The following is a 25,333-nucleotide window of genomic DNA, read 5'->3' as shown; positions in this document are numbered from 1 at the left end:
TAATTGTGGGGCTCCTTGACATGAACAAGTTTGAGCACCACTGACATAGAAACAAGGGTTTTTCAGAAAACTGTCAGGATTTAGAAGGCATTTGTAGAATCGTAGGTCTAAATGTGTTAATTATCTGGGTATATGCATACACTTCATTCTGACTACACTACACCTCAACGTTCAACCGTGCTCTTGAGCTGGAAAATGGTGTTCAATCTTTAAAATGTTCACGTCATAATTTATGGTGTCATGTCATGTGGACGTTTCAACTTTTTATTTTATTTTACATTTTTATAGGTAGGTCTACTTTATGAAGTATTTCATAACTTTTGAATGTGTTTTGGCGGGCCGTGATTTACAATTGCTGAAAATAGCCGATCTACAAGCTCACAACGCGTCGCAGCACGACACGTTGTGAGCTTGTAGATCTGCTATTTTCAGCATGCAACCAAGTGTTAAATGACTTATACTGGATCTCTTGTCCACTAGTCCCTTCCTAACATTTTAGTCTAGTTTTTATTTGTTGACGAAATTGTCAGTATATTTAGTCTTAGTTTTAGTCATCATAGCTTAGTTTTCATGTAGTTTCCGTTTAGTTTTCGTCAGTGGAAAAAGGTAGTCGACGGACATTTTTCGTCTTAGTTTTAGTCGACGAAAACAACATACAGTATATACAGTACAGTCCCTGTCCCTCACTGATGTTGCCCCCGCAACCACATACTACTGCCTAGCAACTACCTGTTTTTCCTATCAACGTCCTAGCAACCACCTGATGATAACAACTGCCCAATCTGGGAACCCATTCGGTAAAATTGATTTTTTGGGGTGGATTGCAGGACCGGTCTTGAGAGATTAGCAACCGCTAACAACACCCAATCTAATTAGCTGCTAAATATACTTTTAGTTTTACCAGTTGAATTCATTTAAAAAGCCTTATCTCTTCAATGTATTCATGTATAGGCTAATGAAGTGATTCCATTCAAACATTCATTGTATACTTTGAAAGTTACAATTGAAATGCTGTTTATTTTGCTTTCAAATTAAAGTTTTACAAATTGCTGAGACTATATCTACCGACCGTACTCTTTGGACATTTGCATTTCTTTCAGCGAACCCACACAGTTTCCCAAGCAACTGCTTTTCTCTAGTTTAGTTCTGACAGTCTACAAATGAAACCACATTGACCCGAAGCCCCTTCGTGTCAATTTGGTTCAATTCCACTTTCACAAATTGACACAGAGGCAGAGACATCTGCGGTTGTTGACCAGATTACTGCCTGTACACTAAAGGATGTTGTGTAGAAAGTTGCATATAGGCTTATACAAAAGACTTGGACTAATTACTTTCAAAAATCAATTTATCAGTTATTTCTTCCATTAGTTAATTAATCAATAAAATGTAGATCACAACATACAAGTAAAATACAGTAGGATGATGAAGAAGTACAACATTAGAGTAAATGCTGATCACCTGAACTCAAACATGATTAAAATGTTCTAAAGCCTTAAAGTGTAATAACTTCAAACTGTCTATATAGTGTTTGTGTGTGTGTGTGTGTGTGTGTGCGTGCGTGCGTGTGCATACTGTATATACTTTTTAAGTTTTACTATAATTTTCAATTTAATTTCACATAAATATGAATGGAGGAATGAATGTTCCGAGCTCTATATAAGCTGATAAGCAGCAGGATGCTGCGTTGTGCTGCTGATAACATCATAACAGCAGCTTCACAGACTCCTGCTGCAGTTTAACTGTCAAGTCTAATATTCTTATTCAAGACACATGCAAGCATGCACACAGATACAGATACATAGTTACACATACACAGATACATGCACACAGATACAGTCACGCAGAGAAGCAAGCGGCAAACAACGTGCCACATACAGCCTTCCAGTTAATTTATGTGTGGATTACATTAGTCCATAGTATAGTACATTAGTCCTGTAGTAATGACAATTTAATGCAATACAATACAGTCCCATTCCCTTGGTCTGTTCCGGGGTGACATCTGTAGGTACCTATCAATGTCTGTCAGGCCAAAAGTACCTCTGGTAGCCACACCTCTGATGGGTGGGGTTTAGCCTTAAGGGGTGTGTTCTTTTTCACCCACTGTGTAATATAATAAATGGACAGTAGGTGGCAGTAGGACAGAGGCCACAGCAACTATACATTCCAGCTAAGTAATTTGCACTGCATTTTTAGGGATTGTCATGACATTGCTGCTGTCAAGGAGTGAAACATGTAACAATATACCCATACTCAACCTTTTAATTTTAATTTACCGTATCTCATTTGTAATACAGTTGTGTATTCTTATTAATTTCATTATATATTATTTCATATATCATATGCCATCTGAATTAGTTAAAAGCAGGCTCTGTACCCAAAAATGCCTGTAATTAGCCTTTCCTCAGCAAGTGGTCACAATTTCAAACTGCCAAAAAAGTGTCTAATACTGTCACAATCACATAAATATACACTAAATGAATGTCCCATTTTAGAAAGAAATGTTATGCGAAAAACCTTCTCAAGATTGGTAGTTAAGACCTGTGTCTACAAATACATCCATTTGAGTGAGGAGATGGAACTGCTTATTCTGCTTTTAGCATATGGCCAGGGCACAGGACACATTAATGCATGGGGCTTGCTATTGTCTTTATACCTGGGGGGGACAGGGGAAGCACTTGATCTTGTGAAATTATCTTGTGGCAGGCAGGTGGCAGGCTGATCATTTTTTGTCTTGTGTAAAAGTACAAAAGTATTGCTATCAAAGTGTACTAAAAAAAACTAGAAAGTTGTTGTTGCAAATGTTAATAAAATATTCAATCAGTGTGTACTTTGCACAGTAGAGTCAACACAGGAGACAAATGTATTCCTATGATATATGATAATATCATATCATTTGCACAGTTGTGTACTTTACAGTAGAACTAGTTAAACACAGATACCACTTATCATTTAATGTAATGGCTCTGCATGCTTTGTGTGTGTATTTGATTTAAAAAAAACCCACAAAGTTTGTCTGCTACAGCAAACAAACCAGTGAACCAACAAAAAAGAATGGAATGGAACAGCTCCATCTCCATTAGGCTCAGTGTTGGGCAATATTACTTAGGAGAGTAATATGTTTACTTTACGTATTACTCCTTAGAAATAGTAATAATATTACATTACTTATTACTTGGAATCAAGAGTAATATAGTTACATATTACTTTTCAACCGGGCCCCTTCCACCCGCTAAAGAACACAGTCTGTTTAGCCAGCTCCTTTTACAACTGAATCCAATTCATTGGAAGTCATAAGAAGTCTCCAATCAGCTTAACTGAATCATTGCAGCATGTAAAACAAAAATATTCAACAGTCTCTCATCAGTCATTTTCAGCTGCATATTCCAACAATCTGAACTGCACACACTGGCTGCAAAATCTCAAAAAGGACAGTATATTGTATACATAAACACTGTTGGGCAATATATATTATGTTACTTATTATTACTTTTGCGCCCCTGCAGTGCTGCCAAATAGGTACATTTCAAACAAAAGCACAAGTCACTGATGTTATGATATGGTTTCATGTTTAAAAATGTTATAATGTAATAGACAATAAAGGATTAAAAAAAAGTACAAAATGTCCTAATATTTTAATTTATAAATACGTTTAGGCATTGATTATATAACTATCAGTGTTTATTATTTAAACAACTAGTCTTTGTGTGGATGAGTGCACATGCATTGAGCCTGTCAGAAATGGCAAAAAACTAGTGATTTTGAAACATATAGTGGTAGATCTTGGCCTGCAATTGGGAAGGCCGTAGGCTGAGGAAACTGGTTATACTGCCTTTAGCATGGCCAGGCCTAGTGCTCAGACACCTATTAGGTGTTAGACATTAGGCCTGCACCCTGCAAAGAAAAGAAAAAACATTCCCCACCCCCACCATGCAGGCACCTCTGGCTGGAGGACCCCAGACTGCTGCTGTACTTTTAATTATTATAATCATTTTTATACTTTTTACTTTTACTCAAGTAAATGGTGAATTACGAACTTTTACTTGTAATAAAATAGTTCTACATTGCAGTATTGATACTTTTACTCAAGTAAAAACATTTAATACTTTTTCCACTACTTGGTTTTAAGTTAGTTTAAAGGGGTATTTGTTTTCTCTTTAAAACATGTCTGGGGTCTACTCAGGTTTTTGAGTGAACCCCATACAGTTTCTCTGTGTAGGGCCAAATAGCACTAGATAGATACCATTATTCTCAATCTCAACTCTCAATTCTTATATGAATCGATCAACTCTAAAGCAAAGCTTGTGAAGCTTGCTACAAGTTGGGTTTTTTTATATAAGCAACCAAGCTTCAGAAACAATTAAGCCCAATGCGGCAACATGCAACTATAAGTTTACAGGGAAACTACAACAAATGCGCTTTTGATTGATTGATTGAAGAATTTATTAACAGTTTGCAGAATTACAGTACATTTCAAGCACAAACTCAATACAAAGGCTGTTAACTGTGAGTGGACGACCCAATTAAGCATTACACTTGTTTCCAACAGGGTCCACCATGTTCAAATCATCAAAACATTTAGAGACGTACAAATAGACACTTCTATAGACAGAACAGGAATTCATCAAAAAGGAGGTAAAAAGGGAAAAGAAATATATACAGTGAGGGGAAAGAAGGGGGGGGCGGGGGGGGGGATTCAGATTTTACGGGGGCCAGTTTCGAATTGCAGCCATCCGTAGGTGCCCTTTGAGAGCGGTTTTGAAGGAGTCAAGGGATTCGCATGTCTTAATGACAGTTGGTAGGGCGTTCCACATTTTGGTGGCATAGGAGCGAAAAGAATTTAGTCCCTTGTTTGTGCCGAATCTGGGTTGTACATGGTTCGTTGCACTCCCTCTGGTGTTGTGGGTGTGGACTTCGTTAACATTAAGGAAGTATCTAGACAGGTACATGGGTATCTTGGTGGTGTATCGAATCTTGTGGACCAGACCCATTGCAAGATGCTGTACTCTGTCGTCGACCCTAAGCCATTCCAGCCTGTCGAAGTGGGCAGGGGTGAGGTGGGTTCGGGGGGCTAGATCAAGTAGGAGCCTGACCAGTTTGTTTTGGGAAGTCTGGAGCCTGGTTTTAAGGGCCTTTGAGGTGCTGTGGTACCAGGAGGTGCATGCATAGTCAAAGAAACCCTGTACAAGGGCTCCTGTTAAGGTCTTCAAGGTGTTTTTGTTGACCAGTGAGGAGATCCTGTAGAGGAATCTTGTTCTATGGTTGACTTTTTTGATTACGTTGGTGGCCATTTTATCACCGGAAAGATTAGCCTCCAGGATGGAACCTAGGTAGGTAATTTCATCTTTACGTGTGATAACATTGTCACCCACTTTAACCAAGAAGCCATTTGCCTTGCTGAGATTACTAATAGAGCCAAAGAGAATGGATTCAGTTTTTCCCAGGTGTAAAGATAGTTTGTTATCAGCGAGCCAGGTGCAGATTCTACCGAGTTCAGAGCTGAGGGCATTTTCAACCTGCAGTTTGTCCTTGTCCGAGACCAGCAGTGCTGAGTCATCTGCGAACAGGAACAAGTTGCAGTCACAGGCTGAAGTCATGTCGTTTACATATATTAGGAACAGTAGAGGCCCTAGTATGCTTCCTTGGAGGGGGGGGGACAGTGTTCCGTTCACTTCCACCATCTGTTCTCTCCCCTCCAGGTAGGATTGCATCCAGCTCACTGATGTGCTATCGAAACCAATTGCTTTTAGCTTGTTAACCAGTATGGAGTGGTTCACGGTGTCAAAAGCCTTTTGGAGGTCCAGCATGACCATGCCGCAGTATTTGCCAGCGTCCACCTCTTGTTTGATGTGGTCGCTCAAATAGAGAAGACATGTGTCAGTGGAGTGGGATGTTCTGAAGCCAGATTGGAACTCGTACAATAATTTATTAGTGGCAAGATACTTTTCAACCTGTTCATAGACTATTTTTTCCATCACTTTCGAGATGGAACTAAGAATAGAAATATAATGGGCTTATAATGGGCATAAATGGCTGATTGTGTTGGGTGCATTGCAGTATTGATACTTTTACTCAAGTAAAAACATTTGTACTTTTTCCACCACTGAAGAATAATTACATTACATTTGTGTAAAGTTCTACAATAAGCATTAGTGAAAGTATTTTTACTTGGTTTACTTTTTTGCTTGAAAAGGAACCTTGTTTATCTCTCTCTCTCTTTCTAGACAAAGAATACACACTGAAAAAGCCTAGGTGGGCTGCAGGGGGTAGCCAGCCACTAGCCAGTCTCCAGATCTCGTATCTTCACACCTCTCAGACCGGGGATATAGGGGGGAGGGGGGTTGAGAGAGAGAGAAAGTCAAAACCATTGACTTAGGACAAAAATCTTATTTTGGCCTGCATGGTAAACCAATTAATTTAAGTTTTTATATTTAAATGATATTAAGAAAGTCACCACTCACCATTCCACAGTGGTGGAAAGTAACTAAGTACATTTACTTAAGTACTGTACTGTACAATTTTGAGGCATTTGTACTTTACTTTAGTATTCATAATTTCCAATACTTTTACTTTATACTCCACTACATCTCAAAGGCAAATATTGTATTTGTACGCCACTACATTTATTTGCAAACTTTAGTTAGAGAACCCCTGCTTTAAAGGAGCATTCAGTGATTTGGGTGATTTGGAAAACCACCCAGTCCGCCCCGGTAACAAAATGTGCACATGCACGCTCTACAGTGGGGGGAAGTGCAACAGGCCAACAGCATGTGCACCAAGGCACGCCCCCACTCGATCATGATTGGAGGAAGGCCCCTCTCATCCTGATTGGATGAAGGCTTTGCCACCCGCCACAAACTGAAACTAGGGTTTTTTGACCCCAGGGGCTCACTGGGGACAGGGAGGAACTCCTTATATGGTCAGCACACTCTATAGTAGGGAGGATTATCCAGAAAAAAAGAAAAAACAAGTGATATTTGAATTAAGTCAAATCACTGAATATACCTTTAAGAGACCGGCATCACTATGGTTACAAATCTGCCATAAAGCAGGTGTCTCTGGGTGACTAACGTGAGTTGTTGTGACATGCTGCTGTGTTGTTATCCTGCCGAAGCTTTTCAGTAAACTTTATCTATTTTGATTATAATCATTAAGGACATTCGAGACATATTATGTGCGAGACATACATAGTGTCCTAAATAACAAATTTGTAGGGGTTAGGGCATTGTATAAAAACGGCAAAATAATTAATAAAAGAATCGCCCCTGGGGTCAAGTTCAAGCTACGCCCATGCTTTTGTCCCCTCACGTCTCATATTTGCCATTGACAATGAAAGGAGAAATTAGGTCAAATGTCCGCCAAATATGACGTAAAAAAATTCGTGGCAACAGGCATTCTGATTGGCCAGTATGAGATGATGCATGATGATATACGATGATAAGAGCGCCGCTCACGTCACACGGGTGTGATTTTTCTTATATTTATGTAGCTCTTTAGTAGCCTATACCTTCACTTCATTTAAAAACACATGCTCAATGAAATGCTAATGCCACACATTCCTCTGATGTCAAACTGGAGTTTCAGTGAAATAGATGAAATCTACCTTTCCAGTATGCCAGTCTGTGCCTAACCTGACTCCGCCAGATGGGGCAGCAGAGAGTACAGTCACACATTACCCTGAACTAATAATTGTCATGTTTGAAGAACCATTCCATGACCAAGATGGCTTAAAGATAGATTGGCTGAGCATAAAACTGCCATTTGTATGAATAACCCAAATGACTCTACTATGGCTGTTGACTATAATGTAAAAGGACATGGGGGAGCCCCTCCTCTCTCAAAGGACATGGGGGAGCCCCTCCTCTCTCAAAGGACATGGGGGAGCCCCTCCTCTCTCAAAGGACATGGGGGAGCCCCTCCTCTCTCAAAGGACATGGGGGAGCCCCTCCTCTCTCAAAGCTGCCGTTTTAGAAGTAATCCCTTAATTACATTAGAGGCTGTGATAGATTAAATAAACTGATCCAAAGGAGGGATGACTTTCTGGATTGTCACTACACGTGTTGACGTTCTTATAGTCCGTCTTTGACATTGTGGGTGATTATTGGGCATGTTCGTTTCCTCAGTTCATCGTTTCTATTGGTGTAGGTTCGGTCACTTGTGGTGTGCATTATGTATTAAATACCGCATTGATCTGCAAACAATGACTGTCTGCTGTGGATGTTAGGGCATCATCCTCTGAGTCATTGGTCAAGAATGATTTCAATGCCACCCTGGCACCCACCCACTGACCCCCAGCCTCTACGTAAGTGTGGCTAATCGTCCCAAAAGGACTTTCAAACTAGGAAGGGTATGGCCTGGTCAGCCTGCAATGACATGCATAAGATCTGGTCATCCCAGCTTAGTAAGATGTTAAAAGTAAAAATATTTAGGACGACCGTTGAGCCGATTCTACTCTATGGCTTCCGAGACATGGACACTTTCAAAGAAACTAGAGAAACGCTTGGATGGCACTTACACACCCGCCTTCTAATGAGAGCGCAAAATCTGTCTTGGAAGAGCCACCCATCGACTAATCTAATATACGGCAACCTTCCCTGTGTTTCTTCACTAGTCCACAGTCCACAGTTTTCCGGCCACTGCTACAGAGCTGACATTGAGGTTATATCTTCCCTTCTTCTCTGGAGTCCTGCTTCAAAGCAGACCAGAGGTAGAAAACTGTCGTTCCCTGATGTCATTGTTATGGACACAGGCATCAGTAAGCAGGAACTGGGGATGGCAATGAAGGACCGGGAAGTCTGGCGTGGTATTGTGAAATCCACAATCTCGACCACGGTCGAAAAATGATGATGATGTGGCTAATCACCCTGAATGTCAGACATCTTCTTTGGAATGCACTTCCCATTACAATCAGAACTGCAGCCTCACTCCCTATCTTCCGCCGTAGTCTGAAAACCCACCTTTTCAGACTCCATCATTGCCCGTAGCACTTGCCCTAGCCCCTTAGATAGCACTTTATGTAGACTTAGATAGCATTTCATACAGACTTATAGCATGTTTCGTAGACAGCACTAGAATTGCTTTTTATTTAGTCATAGCACTTTATAGTATATATGTAATAATACAAAAAATGTGTTAATATATTATTATCTACCTGTTTCAACGCAGGGCACCTGTTTGCAGACGCCACTGTGACTGAACTGAACCCAGGCATGTGGTCATCTAGTCTGCAGAGTATCTATAGTCTCATCGTACACATAGTATACATAGGGAATTGATGATTATCAAATTGCAGACGCACGCACGCACGCACGCAATTAGTTTTTCCCCTCAGAAAGTAGGAAACAAAATATAACAATCTGCAAAGTTGTGTAGTATATAATATGACTATACTTGGTCAGATACTTCAAGCAAATAGCAGACATCGCTAATGTGCAAAGTGCACAAGGTTCTACCATATACTGCAGCACAACTGCAGGTTGTTGAGAATCTTGTTCAATAGATATCTGGCATTATTTACCTGAATAATTTAGGCATTGCATTTACACTAATGACATTTCATTCAACAGGATATGCCGTACAAGGTGTCTGTGATATAAAGTAACCACCCTTTGGCATTGGCTTTAGCCCGTTTATACCTGGGAACGATTCTAAATGTCTTTTAAATCCTGACAGTTTTCTGAAAAACCCCATGTTTCTGTGTCAGTCGTTCTCAAACAGTTTCATGTCAAGGACCCCCAAAAATATATGTAATTGGCTGCCGACCCCCATCTGAAAATATGTTGTTCCAGGGACCCTCCCAGAAGCAAAGATTTGAGTTAAAAATGTTGGCTCTGAAAGAATATATATTCAAAGATTTGCACTACATTTTCACAATTTTTCAAAAATAGCAGACCTACAAGCTCGTAGCGCGGCACTCGGTGCCGCGCTATGAGCTTGTAGATCTGCTATTTTTCAATAGCTCTAAAGTATAACATTAAAAAAACACCAAAAGGGGGTTCCCGCCCAAAATGGCTTAGAGCACCCAACGGTGCTGAAAGCGATGCGAGTCCATGGAAATGTAAAGTTTCAAAGGAAGCCCTCTCTGCACGTTTCTGGCTGCAATCACAGAGACACTGTCGAAGCCACTGGCTTTCTGAATGTGCCAATTATTCCTCCGTGTTTCACTTTGAGGTTTGGGTTAATCTCTTTCAGGGCGCTGTACAGGTCTTCAAAATCCTGATTCACGGTGATGTCCTGGAAGAGACAAGGGGAGGGAGATGGGGGTAAATGTCCTGGAAGAGACGAGGGGAGGGAGATGGGGGTAAATGTCCTGGAAGAGACGAGGGGAGGGAGATGGGGGTAAATGTCCTGGAAGAGACGAGGGGAGGGAGATGGGGGTAAAGAGACAAGGGTAGGGAGATGGGGGTAAAGAGACAAGGGGAGGGAGATGGAGGTAAAGAGACAAGGGGAGGGAGATGGGGGTAAAGAGACAAGGGGGAGGGAAATGGGGGTAAAGAGACAAGGGGAGGGAGATGGGGGTAAAGAGACAAGGGGGAGGGAGATGGGGGTAAAGAGACAAGGGGGGGGGGGGATGGGGGTAAAGAGACAAGGGAGGGAGATGGGGGTAAAGAGACAAGGGGAGGGAGATGGGGGTAAAGAGACAAGGGGAGGGAGATGGGGGTAAAGAGACAAGGGGAGGGAGATGGGGGTAAAGAGACAATGGGAGGGAGATGGGGGTAAAGAGACAAGGGGAGGGAGATGGGGGTAAAGAGACAAGGGGAGGGAGATGGGGGTAAAGAGACAAGGGGAGGGAGATGGGGGTATAAAATTGCAAAAGCAAGAGCGTAAACATTCAGCCGTCAGGCAGAAACCTTGCACCGTATCTCAACTTTTTAGAACAATTAATGCCCTACTTCGTCATGCTACAAGTGTCACACAAAATAGCAAAAATAGCTGATATACATACAGTACAAGCTCACTATTTGACGCGATGCGCTGAGCTTGTATAGATCTGCTATTGTTTATCTTTTTTAGATCTGCTATTGTTTATCTTTTTTCTTTTTTTTACTATTTTTGATTTATTTTTTGTGAAAATAATTTAAAAAAACGCCTCTAAATCCTGACCTAAGTTTTCTGAAAAACTTCAAATATTTATATAGCAGCATCAAACTTTTTACATTTTTGAATACTAGTGTACATACTGTACAGAACCCCAAAATGGGTTCCCGGCCTGAGGGGGTAAAACACCAAAAAGGGGTTCCCGCCCAGAATGGGATAAATTATTTATGCCCCAAAATCTATAAATCTCACACTATTAAGGCAACCGGCCGGTTCCACGCGCTGCACAAGGTGCCCCTTTTTTCACTTGAGCAACTGCCCCTCTAAATGTCTGTGCACGCCACTGCTTTGCACCCGACAGCGACGGCATGCAGAAAGTGATAGTGATACAGTAGCAGTGTTGTTTTCCTCGACTAAAACTAAGACGAAAAATGTTCGTCGACTAAATGAAAAGTGAAAACTAAGCTATGATGACTAAAACTAAGACTAAATCTGACATTTTCGTCGACAAATAAAAACTAGACTAAAATGTTAGGAAGGGACTAGTGGACAAGAGATCCTATAAGTCATTTTACACTAAATCAACTGTAGTTTTAGTCGACTAAAATCTTATGATATTTAGTCGACTAAAACTAGACAAAACACAAAAACATTCCCGGTGACTAAAATGTGACTGAAACTAAATCAAAACTATTGAAGAGACTATATGACTAAAAGTAAAATCAAAATGTGCTGGTCACGTGACATGGACGTACAGAGAAGACGAGCGTCTCCATGGCCGACGCTGGGTTTCCCTGTAGAGACTTGAGGATCCCGTAACAGCCGGCACTGAGAATGGGATTCCGACCCATCTGACAAAAGAGAAATATGTATATATTAGAACCCAATTACAAATGCATTGCTGCCTGGGGCAAGTGCAAAACTGATTGAACATGACGTGTACCTTAATTCCAATTTGAGTTTCCACAAATGTACCTGTTCATAACTTCATATACTCTATAGGCCAGGGGTGCCCACACTTTTTGACTTGAGAGCTACTTTCAAAATGACCAGCTCGGCAAGATCTACCCACCAAATCAATTATTATACCATTGCTGAAAATAGTTTAAATATGTACCTGAGGGGGCTTCGGAATAGTAGAGTTCGTGTTACATTCTGTACAGTATAAGATAAATGCACTTGGAATGGGAAATAGAGGGGGAGAAATGTTTTTTTTTAAACCTTTTGGGCACCCCTGGTATAGGCTATATAGTTTAGTTAATAGTTACAGATAAGCTGTCATATTCTACAGTACGTATACATTCAACCCTGGTAAACTATTAACCAGTCATACGGCATTGTCTCGAGTTCCCCTGGGGTCTACTAGTTCCCCACCTGTTTTCCCTCTACACAAAATGTCTTCATGTTCGCACCAGGAAAAGGAGGGACGCATGGGATGTAATGTGGTTAGATGTTGCTGTACATGGTCGATTAGCGTGTGCCTACATGTGTGCAGTCCTTTTATGCGCGCGTCTCTGTGAACCGTGCTTATATGTTACCGTGCATTTCAGATGATTCATCTTTTTATGTTTTATCAATGGATGCCCCCTGTTGACTTCTAAAAACATGAGTCAGTATCCTCCCGACAGCTTACGTTGAGGGATTTAATCGTCTTGTTTACTCCGAGGCCCATGGCAAGGCGGATAGCTCCTTCGGGGGGTATGCGATTGTTGCTGTGATGACAAAACAAACAATAACAGCAAAAAACACAATGACGGGTACTGATGTGGTAGCCTGGCTAATAAGCCAGACCGATTTGAGTCTGGCTTATTAGCCAGGCTACTGATGTGGAGCAAGCAATCTAAAAGTTTTCTTTTTTTTTTTTTTTTTTAATGATATTATTCAAAGCAATTTGGCTTTTGAAGTTCCGATGCAAACTTTCCGTTGCCAGGCTGAGACTCTGGTTTTGTACTTTGAGGTTTATATGAACGAATCATCACCCTCCTCCATTATGATGCTGGTTCAGAGTTTCAACTAAGATTGTTTTGTCGTACCTTTTTGCCTCATGTGACCAAACAAGGTAAAAGATGGCATATACTTACACTTACAGGCCAGAGAAGCAACCTCTGCCCTCTCTGAACCCAGAAGATTCAGTAACATGATTACCATATCACGGATAACAACGGTATGTACTTTATATTCAGATCTTCAAGGACGTTGTTCTCTTTGAGTGCCTCTCCTAAAGCGAAGGCCCCTTCTCTCCCCATGCCATTATACGACAAATCCAGTGACCTGAGGAAGATGTTTGCCTGGAACACAGGAATGCAAAGCTATAGCATTAAGAAAACAGACGCTAGGCCCCGTCTCTCTCTCTCTTGTGCAGTAACAAATAAAGACTTGGGATATTCTCTAAGCAGATTAAGTGAGGAGTAAGGAAACAGATCCAATTACAGAAAGCCAGAGGTATGGATCTGACATTAATAAGGCTCTGGGTCCCATATCTACCCAGCCCATCAGAGCAGCTTCCCATGCTTTCTGTCTCCTGGACCATGTCAGTCATTAAGATGGTAAAGGCAAAACTGATTGTACTTCAGCACCGCCGCTCTTAGATGCTTGATAAATGCCAGATGTGGCCTTTACAAAGATTTAAACATGGCTTCTGTTCTTTTTTAATGATCCTTGTGGCCAAATAAAGCGTCTGTGAGTAGGCCTATGCTATAACCAGTGTTTAGTAGTATATTACTTAAACAGTAATATACTACTTATTACTTATTACTTTTTTGAAAAGTAATAAAGTTACACTACTTATTACTCCCTGAGAAAAGTAACTAGTTACTTATTACTTTACTTATTACTTTTTTCTCTCGCCCCCAGTAATTGCATATTTATTTAACTCTAAAAAGTGGACTGTAGGGCAGGCTATAGTGTACACATGATGATGGGTCCATTTGTACACATATTTGAAGTAGATTTTTTCGACGTGGAATATAGCTTCTTCCCTATGCACAACTTGCAGCGGACAATAATGTTCATCTCGTCTTGATCGCGGACATACTCAAAATAATGTATTGAATGTTAGAACGCTTTGTTGTGCCGGTGTCTCTGTCTCCTCTACCTCCTCCATGGTTAGTTTGTTTACGTCTCTTCTCTCTATAACAGTGCAGTCTAACGAGTTACACACACTAGTTTAGGTCGTGGTTCCGTGTTCCGGACGGTTTAAGGCCCGCCCTTCTGCATCCGATACTTCACACATACGTACCGACGAGTGTGCATCGTTTCCGTATCCACTCTAGAGTCTAGATCTAGAGCGGATCAGCAGTCTGCAAAGCAACTCCACCCCAACCCAGTCTACCATTATAAATAAACACTCAAACCCACAGTTCCACCAAGGCTCGTGAAAATAGTAATAATATTACTTTTGGAAAAAAGTAAATGTAATATTATTACTCAAAATGTGAAAGTAACTAGTTAAGTTACATATTACTGGAAAAAAGTAATAATATTACTGATAAGAATATTAAGTTACTTGACAACACTGGCTATAACTGTATATTCACGTGCAGTATTCCATGTGTAGAAGACGTGCTGTGTGTATGTGATATCACTTGTAGCCTGATGTATCACTTAAAGGTTTCACGATATTATTTTTCATTTATTTTTCGTATTTCTTTTAGGTTTAGTCAGTCTACAGGTAGCCTAAAAAGAAAGTCTGGGACCGAGTCAGTCCACTTCAATTCGGCATAGAGTAGTAGCGCAAACGTCGATCACTCTCTGCTGATTTCTGATCGTCTGCACCTTTGTTAAATTGACGCACACATGCACACACACACACACACACACACACACACACACACACTCCTCTCTCTCTCTCTGTCGCTCTAATTAATTAGTCTCATGTCACGCAGCTGCGTCTAGATTCTCCCGGCGGATCCTGCCGGGAGCTGCCGATGCCATAGAAAGCAGGTTAGACCCCAAGCTAGTCCACAGGCAAATCAGAGCACTTGTTTGAGCCAAAAAAACCACAGACCACAGGAAATCTATTGAATATTAAAAGTTCAGGTTATTTTTGGGTGCAATTGAGCAAAAAGGTGGAAAACCAGTGTGCTAAATGATCAAACGGAGTTACCCTGAGGCCCAGTGAGTTACCCTGAGGCCCAGTGAGTTACCCTGAGGCCCAGTGAGTTACCCTGAGGCCCAGTGAGTTACCCCGAGGCCCAGTGAGTTACCCCGAGGCCCAGTGAGTTACCCTGAGGCCCAGTGAGTTACCCTGAGGCCCAGTGAGTTACCCCGAGGCCCAGAGAGTTACCCTGAGGCCCAGTGAGGCCCAGTGAGTTACCCTGAGGCCCAGTGAGTTACCCTGAGGCCCAGTGAGTTACCCTGAGGCCCAGTGAGTTACCCTGAGGCCCAGTGAGTTACCCCGAGGCCCAGTGAGTTACCCTGAGGCCCAGTGAGTTACCCTGAGGCCCAGTGAGTTACCCCGAGGCCCAGAGAGTTACCCTGAGGCCCAGTGAGGCCCAGTGAGTTACCCTGAGGCCCAGTGAGTTACCCTGAGGCCCAGTGAGTTACCCTGAGGCCCAGTGAGTTACCCTGAGGCCCAGTGAGTTACCCCGAGGCCCAGTGAGTTACCCTGAGGCCCAGTGAGTTACCCTGAGGCCCAGTGAGTTACCCTGAGGCCCAGTGAGTTACCCCGAGGCCCAGAGAGTTACCCTGAGGCCCAGTGAGGCCCAGTGAGTTACCCTGAGGCCCAGTGAGGCCCAGTGAGTTACCCTGAGGCCCAGTGAGTTACCCTGAGGCCCAGTGAGGCCCAGTGAGTTACCCTGAGGCCCAGTGAGTTACCCTGAGGCCCAGTGAGTTACCCTGAGGCCCAGTGAGTTACCCTGAGGCCCAGTGAGTTACCCAGAGGCCCAGTGAGTTACCCAGAGGCCCAGTGAGTTACCCTGAGGCCCAGTGAGTTACCCTGAGGCCCAGTGAGTTACCCTGAGGCCCAGTGAGTTACCCAGAGGCCCAGTGAGTTACCCAGAGGCCCAGAGAGTTACCCTGAGGCCCAGTGAGGCCCAGTGAGTTACCCTGAGGCCCAGTGAGGCCCAGTGAGTTACCCTGAGGCCCAGTGAGTTACCCAGAGGCCCAGTGAGTTACCCTGAGGCCCAGTGAGTTACCCTGAGGCCCAGTGAGTTACCCTGAGGCCCATTGAGGCCCAGTGAGTTACCCAGAGGCCCAGTGAGGCCCAGTGAGTTACCCAGAGGCCCAGTGAGTTACCCAGAGGCCCAGTGAGGCCCAGTGAGTTACCCTGAGGCCCAGTGAGTTACCCCGAGGCCCAGTGAGGCCCAGTGAGTTACCCCGAGGCCCAGTGAGGCCCAGTGAGTTACCCTGAGGCCCAGTGAGTTACCCTGAGGCCCAGTGAGGCCCAGTGAGTTACCCTGAGGCCCAGTGAGGCCCAGTGAGTTACCCAGAGGCCCAGTGAGTTACCCCGAGGCCCAGTGAGGCCCAGTGAGTTACCCTGAGGCCCAGTGAGTTACCCCGAGGCCCAGTGAGGCCCAGTGAGTTACCCTGAGGCCCAGTGAGTTACCCCGAGGCCCAGTGAGGCCCAGTGAGTTACCCCGAGGCCCAGTGAGGCCCAGTGAGTTACCCTGAGGCCCAGTGAGTTACCCTGAGGCCCAGTGAGGCCCAGTGAGTTACCCTGAGGCCCAGTGAGGCCCAGTGAGTTACCCAGAGGCCCAGTGAGTTACCCAGAGGCCCAGTGAGGCCCAGTGAGTTACCCAGAGGCCCAGTGAGGCCCAGTGAGTTACCCAGAGGCCCAGTGAGTTACCCAGAGGCCCAGTGAGTTACCCTGAGGCCCAGTGAGTTACCCCGAGGCCCAGTGAGTTACCCTGAGGCCCAGTGAGTTACCCAGAGGCCCAGTGAGTTACCCTGAGGCCCAGTGAGTTACCCCGAGGCCCAGTGAGTTACCCTGAGGCCCAGTGAGGCCCAGTGAGTTACCCAGAGGCCCAGTGAGTTACCCAGAGGCCCATTGAGGCCCAGTGAGTTACCCAGAGGCCCAGTGAGTTACCCAGAGGCCCAGTGAGGCCCAGTGAGTTACCCAGAGGCCCAGTGAGGCCCAGTGAGTTACCCAGAGGCCCATTGAGGCCCAGTGAGTTACCCTGAGGCCCAGTGAGTTACCCTGAGGCCCAGTGAGTTACCCTGAGGCCCAGTGAGTTACCCTGAGGCCCAGTGAGGCCCAGTGAGTTACCCTGAGGCCCAGTGAGTTACCCTGAGGCCCAGTGAGTTACCCCGAGGCCCAGTGAGTTACCCTGAGGCCCAGTGAGGCCCAGTGAGTTACCCCGAGGCCCAGTGAGTTACCCCGAGGCCCAGTGAGTTACCCCGAGGCCCAGTGAGTTACCCTGAGGCCCAGTGAGTTACCCTGAGGCCCAGAGAGTTACCCTGAGGCCCAGTGAGTTACCCTGAGGCCCAGTGAGTTACCATGAGGCCCAGTGAGTTACCCTGAGGCCCAGAGAGTTACCATGAGGCCCAGTGAGTTACCCTGAGGCCCAGTGAGTTACCCTGAGGCCCAGTGAGTTACCCTGAGGCCCAGTGAGTTACCATGAGGCCCAGTGAGTTACCCTGAGGCCCAGTGAGTTACCCTGAGGCCCAGTGAGTTACCCTGAGGCCCAGTGAGTTACCCAGAGGCCCAGTGAGGCCCAGTGAGTTACCCTGAGGCCCAGTGAGTTACCCAGAGGCCCAGTGAGTTACCCTGAGGCCCAGTGAGTTACCCTGAGGCCCAGTGAGTTACCCAGAGGCCCAGTGAGGCCCAGTGAGTTACCCTGAGGCCCAGTGAGTTACCCCGAGGCCCAGTGAGTTACCCTGAGGCCCAGTGAGGCCCAGTGAGTTACCCTGAGGCCCAGTGAGTTACCCAGAGGCCCATTGAGGCCCAGTGAGTTACCCAGAGGCCCAGTGAGGCCCAGTGAGTTACCCAGAGGCCCAGTGAGGCCCAGTGAGTTACCCAGAGGCCCATTGAGGCCCAGTGAGTTACCCTGAGGCCCAGTGAGTTACCCTGAGGCCCAGTGAGTTACCCTGAGGCCCAGTGAGGCCCAGTGAGTTACCCTGAGGCCCAGTGAGTTACCCAGAGGCCCATTGAGGCCCAGTGAGTTACCCAGAGGCCCAGTGAGGCCCAGTGAGTTACCCTGAGGCCCAGTGAGTTACCCTGAGGCCCAGTGAGTTACCCTGAGGCCCAGTGAGTTACCCTGAGGCCCAGTGAGTTACCCTGAGGCCCAGTGAGTTACCCTGAGGCCCAGTGAGGCCCAGTGAGTTACCCTGAGGCCCAGTGAGTTACCCTGAGGCCCAGTGAGTTACCCTGAGGCCCAGTGAGTTACCCTGAGGCCCAGTGAGTTACCCTGAGGCCCAGTGAGTTACCCAGAGGCCCAGTGAGTTACCCAGAGGCCCAGTGAGTTACCCTGAGGCCCAGTGAGTTACCCTGAGGCCCAGTGAGTTACCCTGAGGCCCAGTGAGTTACCCTGAGGCCCAGTGAGTTACCCTGAGGCCCAGTGAGTTACCCTGAGGCCCAGTGAGTTACCCTGAGGCCCAGTGAGTTACCCTGAGGCCCAGTGAGTTACCCTGAGGCCCAGTGAGTTACCCTGAGGCCCAGTGAGGCCCAGTGAGTTACCCTGAGGCCCAGTGAGTTACCCTGAGGCCCAGTGAGTTACCCTGAGGCCCAGTGAGTTACCCTGAGGCCCAGTGAGTTACCCTGAGGCCCAGTGAGTTACCCTGAGGCCCAGTGAGGCCCAGTGAGTTACCCTGAGGCCCAGTGAGTTACCCTGAGGCCCAGTGAGTTACCCTGAGGCCCAGTGAGTTACCCTGAGGCCCATTGAGGCCCAGTGAGTTACCCTGAGGCCCAGTGAGTTACCCTGAGGCCCAGTGAGGCCCAGTGAGTTACCCTGAGGCCCAGTGAGGCCCAGTGAGTTACCCTGAGGCCCAGTGAGTTACCCTGAGGCCCAGTGAGGCCCAGTGAGTTACCCTGAGGCCCAGTGAGTTACCCTGAGGCCCAGTGAGTTACCCTGAGGCCCAGTGAGTTACCCAGAGGCCCAGTGAGTTACCCTGAGGCCCAGTGAGTTACCCTGAGGCCCAGTGAGTTACCCTGAGGCCCAGTGAGTTACCCCGAGGCCCAGTGAGTTACCCTGAGGCCCAGTGAGTTACCCCGAGGCCCAGTGAGTTACCCTGAGGCCCAGTGAGTTACCCTGAGGCCCAGTGAGTTACCCTGAGGCCCAGTGAGTTACCCTGAGGCCCAGTGAGTTACCCAGAGGCCCAGTGAGTTACCCTGAGGCCCAGTGAGGCCCAGTGAGTTACCCCCAGTGAGTTACCCTGAGGCCCAGTGAGTTACCCTGAGGCCCAGTGAGGCCCAGTGAGTTACCCCCAGTGAGTTACCCTGAGGCCCAGTGAGTTACCCCCAGTGAGTTACCCGAGGCCCAGTGAGTTACCCCGAGGCCCAGTGAGGCCCAGTGAGTTACCCCGAGGCCCAGTGAGTTACCCCGAGGCCCAGTGAGGCCCAGTGAGTTACCCCCAGTGAGTTACCCGAGGCCCAGTGAGTTACCCCGAGGCCCAGTGAGGCCCAGTGAGTTACCCCCAGTGAGTTACCCTGAGGCCCAGTGAGTTACCCTGAGGCCCAGTGAGGCCCAGTGAGTTACCCCCAGTGAGTTACCCTGAGGCCCAGTGAGTTACCCCCAGTGAGTTACCCGAGGCCCAGTGAGTTACCCCGAGGCCCAGTGAGGCCCAGTGAGTTACCCCGAGGCCCAGTGAGTTACCCCGAGGCCCAGTGAGGCCCAGTGAGTTACCCCCAGTGAGTTACCCGAGGCCCAGTGAGTTACCCCGAGGCCCAGTGAGGCCCAGTGAGTTACCCCCAGTGAGTTACCCGAGGCCCAGTGAGTTACCCCGAGGCCCAGTGAGGCCCAGTGAGTTACCCCCAGTGAGTTACCCTGAGGCCCAGTGAGTTACCCTGAGGCCCAGTGAGGCCCAGTGAGTTACCCCCAGTGAGTTACCCTGAGGCCCAGTGAGTTACCCCCAGTGAGTTACCCGAGGCCCAGTGAGTTACCCCGAGGCCCAGTGAGGCCCAGTGAGTTACCCCGAGGCCCAGTGAGTTACCCCGAGGCCCAGTGAGGCCCAGTGAGTTACCCCCAGTGAGTTACCCGAGGCCCAGTGAGTTACCCCGAGGCCCAGTGAGGCCCAGTGAGTTACCCCCAGTGAGTTACCCGAGGCCCAGTGAGTTACCCCGAGGCCCTTGGCCAGCAGCACAGCTCCTCGTCCTCGTAGTGTGTTCCAGGCCAGACTCAGGGATCTCAGCCCAGTGTTTTCACACAGACAGTCACCGAGTTTCTCCCCTGAGAATGAAAAAACACAGACCCGCCTGAAGTGAGTGGTACTGTACTGTACTGTACTGTACTGTACTGTACTGTACTGTACTGTACTGTACTGTACTGTACTGTACTGTACTGTACTGTACTGTACTGTACAAGCCCTCCTCCCTGGCCTGTCTGTGTCTGTGTGTTAGGCTGTGCAACAGTGACACTTGGTGGTGAACAAACAATATAACGCTATTTTCGTGCTCGGACCCAGGGACACAGGGACACAGCCACACACATAGCTGTCTATAGGAGTGGTTGCACCACTCAAAAACAAACAAACATACAAACAAGAAGAAAAAAGGACATCATAAAATAAATACAAATATTATGGGTTATTGTCAGTGTTGGGTCAGCGACATGTAGATTAACTTGCCCAACACTGGTTTTAATTATTCCTTTTAGTTATTTAATTATTTATTTGTTTTTTTCTTTTTTCTTAGTACCGGTAATAGAATCGAGGCTTGAATACCCGTACGTATAGTGGAGTAAGCAATAGGTATATTGAAGTTAATTAATAGGCCTATATGACTTTTTTTTCAAAATGGATTAAGCTACATGAGATGACCCAACGCTGGTTATTGTTGTGGTGATGACAGGACCCTTCATTTAGTATGCAGAATGTCAGACGCCAGATGGCCTGGTGGCGAGGAGCTACAATCTTAATCAAAAGTCTCTACAATAGAATGTGTGTGACAGGTGCGTTGGTGGAGTATATGAACAAAGGATTAAAAATGAACACCTGCACACTGTCTTCACTTGCTCAATAAAAAATACATACAGGTAATGCAGGAGGCAGCAGGACGTTGCATTATTGAAAACGAGCGCTTCCAAACTCTGACACTTAGAAAAATAACCACCTGCACGGAATTCCTTGACAGAAAGTAGCTCATAACATGTCTATGGTGGATTTTTATGAAACAAAACCTTTGCAGCTAGAAAGAGGATAATTCAAGCTTTCTGTATACACCTGCAATGTTGGTGAGTTTAACATCGTTTAATATCTCAAGAACAGATTCCGAGTTAAGCTACAAACAGCAGTTTTTTCTTTTTTTTTGCAGATGGGTTCCCAGATTGAACATTGTTTAATGCCATCACTTTTCTGTTTGGATGTATGGGCTGTCAAGGCCAGAAGAGCTGTCATAGCACTTTGATGTAGTCATAGCACTTTATAGTACATATGTATAGTATAGTATGTATAGTTTATATATATAGTTTCATTATATAGATACTCCACTGTTACGTTCTTATATAGCTTACGCATGTTTCATGATATGACTACTTTTTATGTATGTGATGTATTGCCATGCTTTTTGTTATTGCTTAATGTAAATCGCTCTGGATTAAGACAAGAGCGTCTGCTAAATGCCTAAATTGTAATTGTAAATTCTAAAGCGTTTCTTTTTTTTTCTTTTCCACTCAGTAGGCGTTCCTGCATAACTTCCGGGTAGGATGATGTCACGCACGTAGCCTCCATATATAGTCCCCTGAGATCCCTGCAGTAAATGCATATTTCATTATGACTGCTGAGGGAGAGGGAGACCCGGGGAAGACAGAGAAAACAAAGACATCCACAGAGATTTGGCTTCGTGAGAAACATAAAGCAATAAAAATGCCAAACGCTGGAATCTCATAAAATGCCAGTGTGTCAGATCGGTGTACTTTAACCCATGTTGGGCGGGAAGGGAACCCCCTTTTGGTGTTTTAAAGCATTATGTTATGCTTTAGCTGTTGAAAAATAGCAGATCTACAAGCTCATAGCGCGCCACCGAGTGGCGCGCTACGAGCTTGTAGATCTGCTATCTTTTTTTTAAATCGTGAAAGTGTGGTGCAAATCTTTGAATATATATTATTTCAGAGCGTTTTTAACTCAAATCTTTGAATATATATTATTTCAGAGCGTTTTTAACTCAAATCTTTGAATATATATTATTTCAGAGCGTTTTTAACTCAAATCTTTGCTTCTGGGGGGTCCCTGGAACAACATATTTTCAGATGGGGGTCGGCGGGCCAATTACATATCATATTTGGGGTCCTTGACATGAAATATGGAGCACCACTGATACAGAAACATGAGGCATTTCAGAAAACCGTCAGAATTTAGAAGATTTGTTTTTAAATTTCAGGCCTAAATGGGTTAACTCACTAGAGGCCTGTATGCCTGTAAGTGTGCAGAACCCAAACCACATGTGGATATTCCTTTGATATTTCTGCAGTGGAAGAGAGGCTGAAATTAATTAAATGCGCGTATGAATCACAGCCACGCAACGCAGAGATGAAAGGAGATGGCCGTTCTTGCACTAGACGCAGGGGTTCTCAACCCGTGGGTCGCGACCCCTCGGGGGGTCGCCAAATTATTTTAGGGGGTCCCCAAATTATTTTCCAAAAAAAAGAAAAAAAAAAGATTTTTTTTAAATTTTTATTTTCACTTTTTTTCAAAAATAGCAGACCTACAAGTTCATAGCGCGCCACTCGGTGGCGCGCTATGAGCTTGTAGATCTGCTATTTTTCAATAGCTAAATTATAACAATGCTTAAAACATCAAAAGGGGTTCCCGCCCAAAATGGGTTAAGGTTATTGTAGCAGTCAATTTATATTGGGGGTCGGGAGGGGGCGGGGCGGGGGTCCCGAGACATTGCCAAAGCATTTCCGGGGGTCCCCGGCCAAAAACGTTGAGAACCCCTGCACTAGAGCAGGTGTGCCCACTCTTTTTTGACATGAGAGCTACTTTCAAAATGACCAGCTCAACAAGATCTACTCACTGACAACATTATAATAACCATTGCTAAAAATGGCGTTGGAATAGCGCAGCGCTGGCATTACATTTAAGACAAAATGCACCTGGAATGGGAAAGGGGAGAAATGGAATAGGTCGTTTCTGTTGTATTTCATTTGTAATCTACCGACATTTGTGTGCAGCAACACTCTTGAAAACAAAGTATTGCATTATGGCACTTTTTCAGTCAGTCAATCAATAAAGTCAACTTAATTCAAGTGGCAGATGCCAAAAATTGTCCCTACTCATTACCTCATTTGTTTTGTTTATGAGGATAACTATATGAGTTTTAAGAAGAAGCTGAAGTTGTTTTTGTTCACTCAAGAGATGTGAAGGAGATGAGCTACTGTATATATGAGCTATATATCCCATTACAATACTTTACTATCAATGTTGAAGATTGGATTGTACTTAGTAGACGGATCATGAGTTGTGTTGTGTTGTGTTGTTGTGTTGGATGAATGTTGTATATGTGAATGTATGTGATAATATGGAAGAAATGTTTTTGATGATATGTTTAAGACCCCAGGAAGAGTAGCTGCTGTGACTCACAGTAAGCTAATGGGGATCTATAATAAATAAATCAAAACAAATCAAACCGGCATCTATATAGCCTACAGTACACCCACACAAATAAAACCCTCAGTCTTAATATAACCATTTATGACTCTGAGCGTGTACATACGACCAAACTGCACATTGGTCCCATGTGTATACGCTCTGAGTTCAATTACACTGAGGATTTTACTGTGTGTCCTTATGTTCTATCACTCTAACATAACCCATTTTGACCTGAGATCAGATTCTAAAAATGTCTTCTATTATACCCTGTGAAGAGCTCTAATAGGTTCTCTTCCATGATTTGGAGACATTGGCGAAACTGCCTCTACAGGCTGTGAGCATATGTACTGTGTATGTATATATGTATATTTTAATTTTTCTATTTTTAATTTGTTTTATTATTTACTGTCCTTTGTCCTTTGTTCCATCTGGACCGTGAGTCTGCAATAAAGATTGAATTGAATTGAATATATCTTGCCAGTTTTCTGAAAAAGCTATGTTTCTATGTCAGTCGTTCTTCGATTTTTCAAAAATAGCAGATCTACAAGCTCATAGCGCGCCACTCGGTGGCGCGCTATGAGCTTGTAGATCTGCTATTTTTCAAAAGCTATAAAGCATAACATAATGCTAACACCAAAAGGGGTTCCCGCCCAAAATGGGATAAGGTAAACCGTCACAACACTCATCCACATCATAATTGACAGACGTTCTAATTAAGGCACACGCACATCCTTGACCTTTGAATGCCATCCATGCACCATCTCCTTCACAAGTCCTCCGACTGCCTTTCGAGAATAGGGCCTATAAAGTTGTTAATGCAATCCATGGCAAGAGGATGCGGTTGGGGAGTGTGTGTGCGTGCGTGCGTGCGTGCGTGCGTGCGTGCGTGCGTGCGTGCGTGCGTGCGTGCGTGCGTGCGTGTGTGTGTGTGTGTGTGTGTGGGAGGTGGAGTGGGTGGAGTGGGTGGGAACCAGGTGTCGTGGGGATTACATGTATTACGTGCATGAGCACACAGTCTTATTACTGGAGTTACTCCCACCGGTGTTCGTGCCATGTGGATGTCTCCGCTCTCCTGGGGGTATAACCGCTGCAAGTGTACCATTTGAAGGGGGTATAACCGCTGCAAGTGTACCATGCCATGTACCGTGTACCGTGTACCGTGTACAGTGTACAGTGTACCGTGCCATGTGGATGTCTCCGCTCTCCTGGGGGTATAACCGCTGCAAGTGTACCATGCCATGTACCGTGTACCGTGTACAGTGTACAGTGTACAGTGTACCGTGCCATGTGGATGTCTCCGCTCTCCTGGGGGTATAACCGCTGCAAGTGTACCATTTGAAGATGGCTGATACAAAGTCCTGTTTACAGTCATTTTATTTTATTCAATAGTAATGATGATGTACAGTGCGGTATCTATTCTACAGTGAGCCTTGTTGTTTTAGACAAATTGACTCCTTGGTCCCGAGGGGTGTATAATGTCGTTCCCCAGACCTTCCGATTATGTAATTCGTTTACGTGGGAGCCCAGTGGGGCATAGCAGACTTACATGCGGCTGAACGTCCGACCCTCAATGTTTTCTGCCTGCACGGGGTTGACTATATGAAAGGCACAGTAC

At 45.2% G+C, this 25,333-nt stretch overlaps 1 protein-coding gene across 1 annotated transcript in view; it reads right to left on the bottom strand.

Moving 5' to 3' along the window:
* Nucleotides 1-9,964: 9,964 nt before the first annotated feature.
* The window catches only part of lrrc74b (leucine rich repeat containing 74B), a 42,489-nt gene continuing 27,120 nt past the window's right edge, over nt 9,965-25,333 (bottom strand). The window contains exons 6-10 of the mRNA XM_079517155.1: nt 20,251-20,360; nt 13,210-13,325; nt 12,671-12,749; nt 11,793-11,888; nt 9,965-10,233 (exon numbers count right to left, since the gene is read on the bottom strand). Coding sequence (XP_079373281.1) covers nt 10,102-10,233; nt 11,793-11,888; nt 12,671-12,749; nt 13,210-13,325; nt 20,251-20,360 — 533 coding nt within the window. The 3' untranslated portion in view covers nt 9,965-10,101. The remainder of the gene's footprint in view (nt 10,234-11,792; nt 11,889-12,670; nt 12,750-13,209; nt 13,326-20,250; nt 20,361-25,333) is intronic.

The sequence above is a fragment of the Electrona antarctica genome (assembly GCF_951216825.1).
Source record: "Electrona antarctica genome assembly, chromosome: 12".
In the NCBI taxonomy this organism is placed as follows: domain Eukaryota; kingdom Metazoa; phylum Chordata; class Actinopteri; order Myctophiformes; family Myctophidae; genus Electrona; species Electrona antarctica.
Note: the sequence above shows the minus strand (reverse complement) of the source record. Positions and strands in the feature narration are given on the sequence as shown.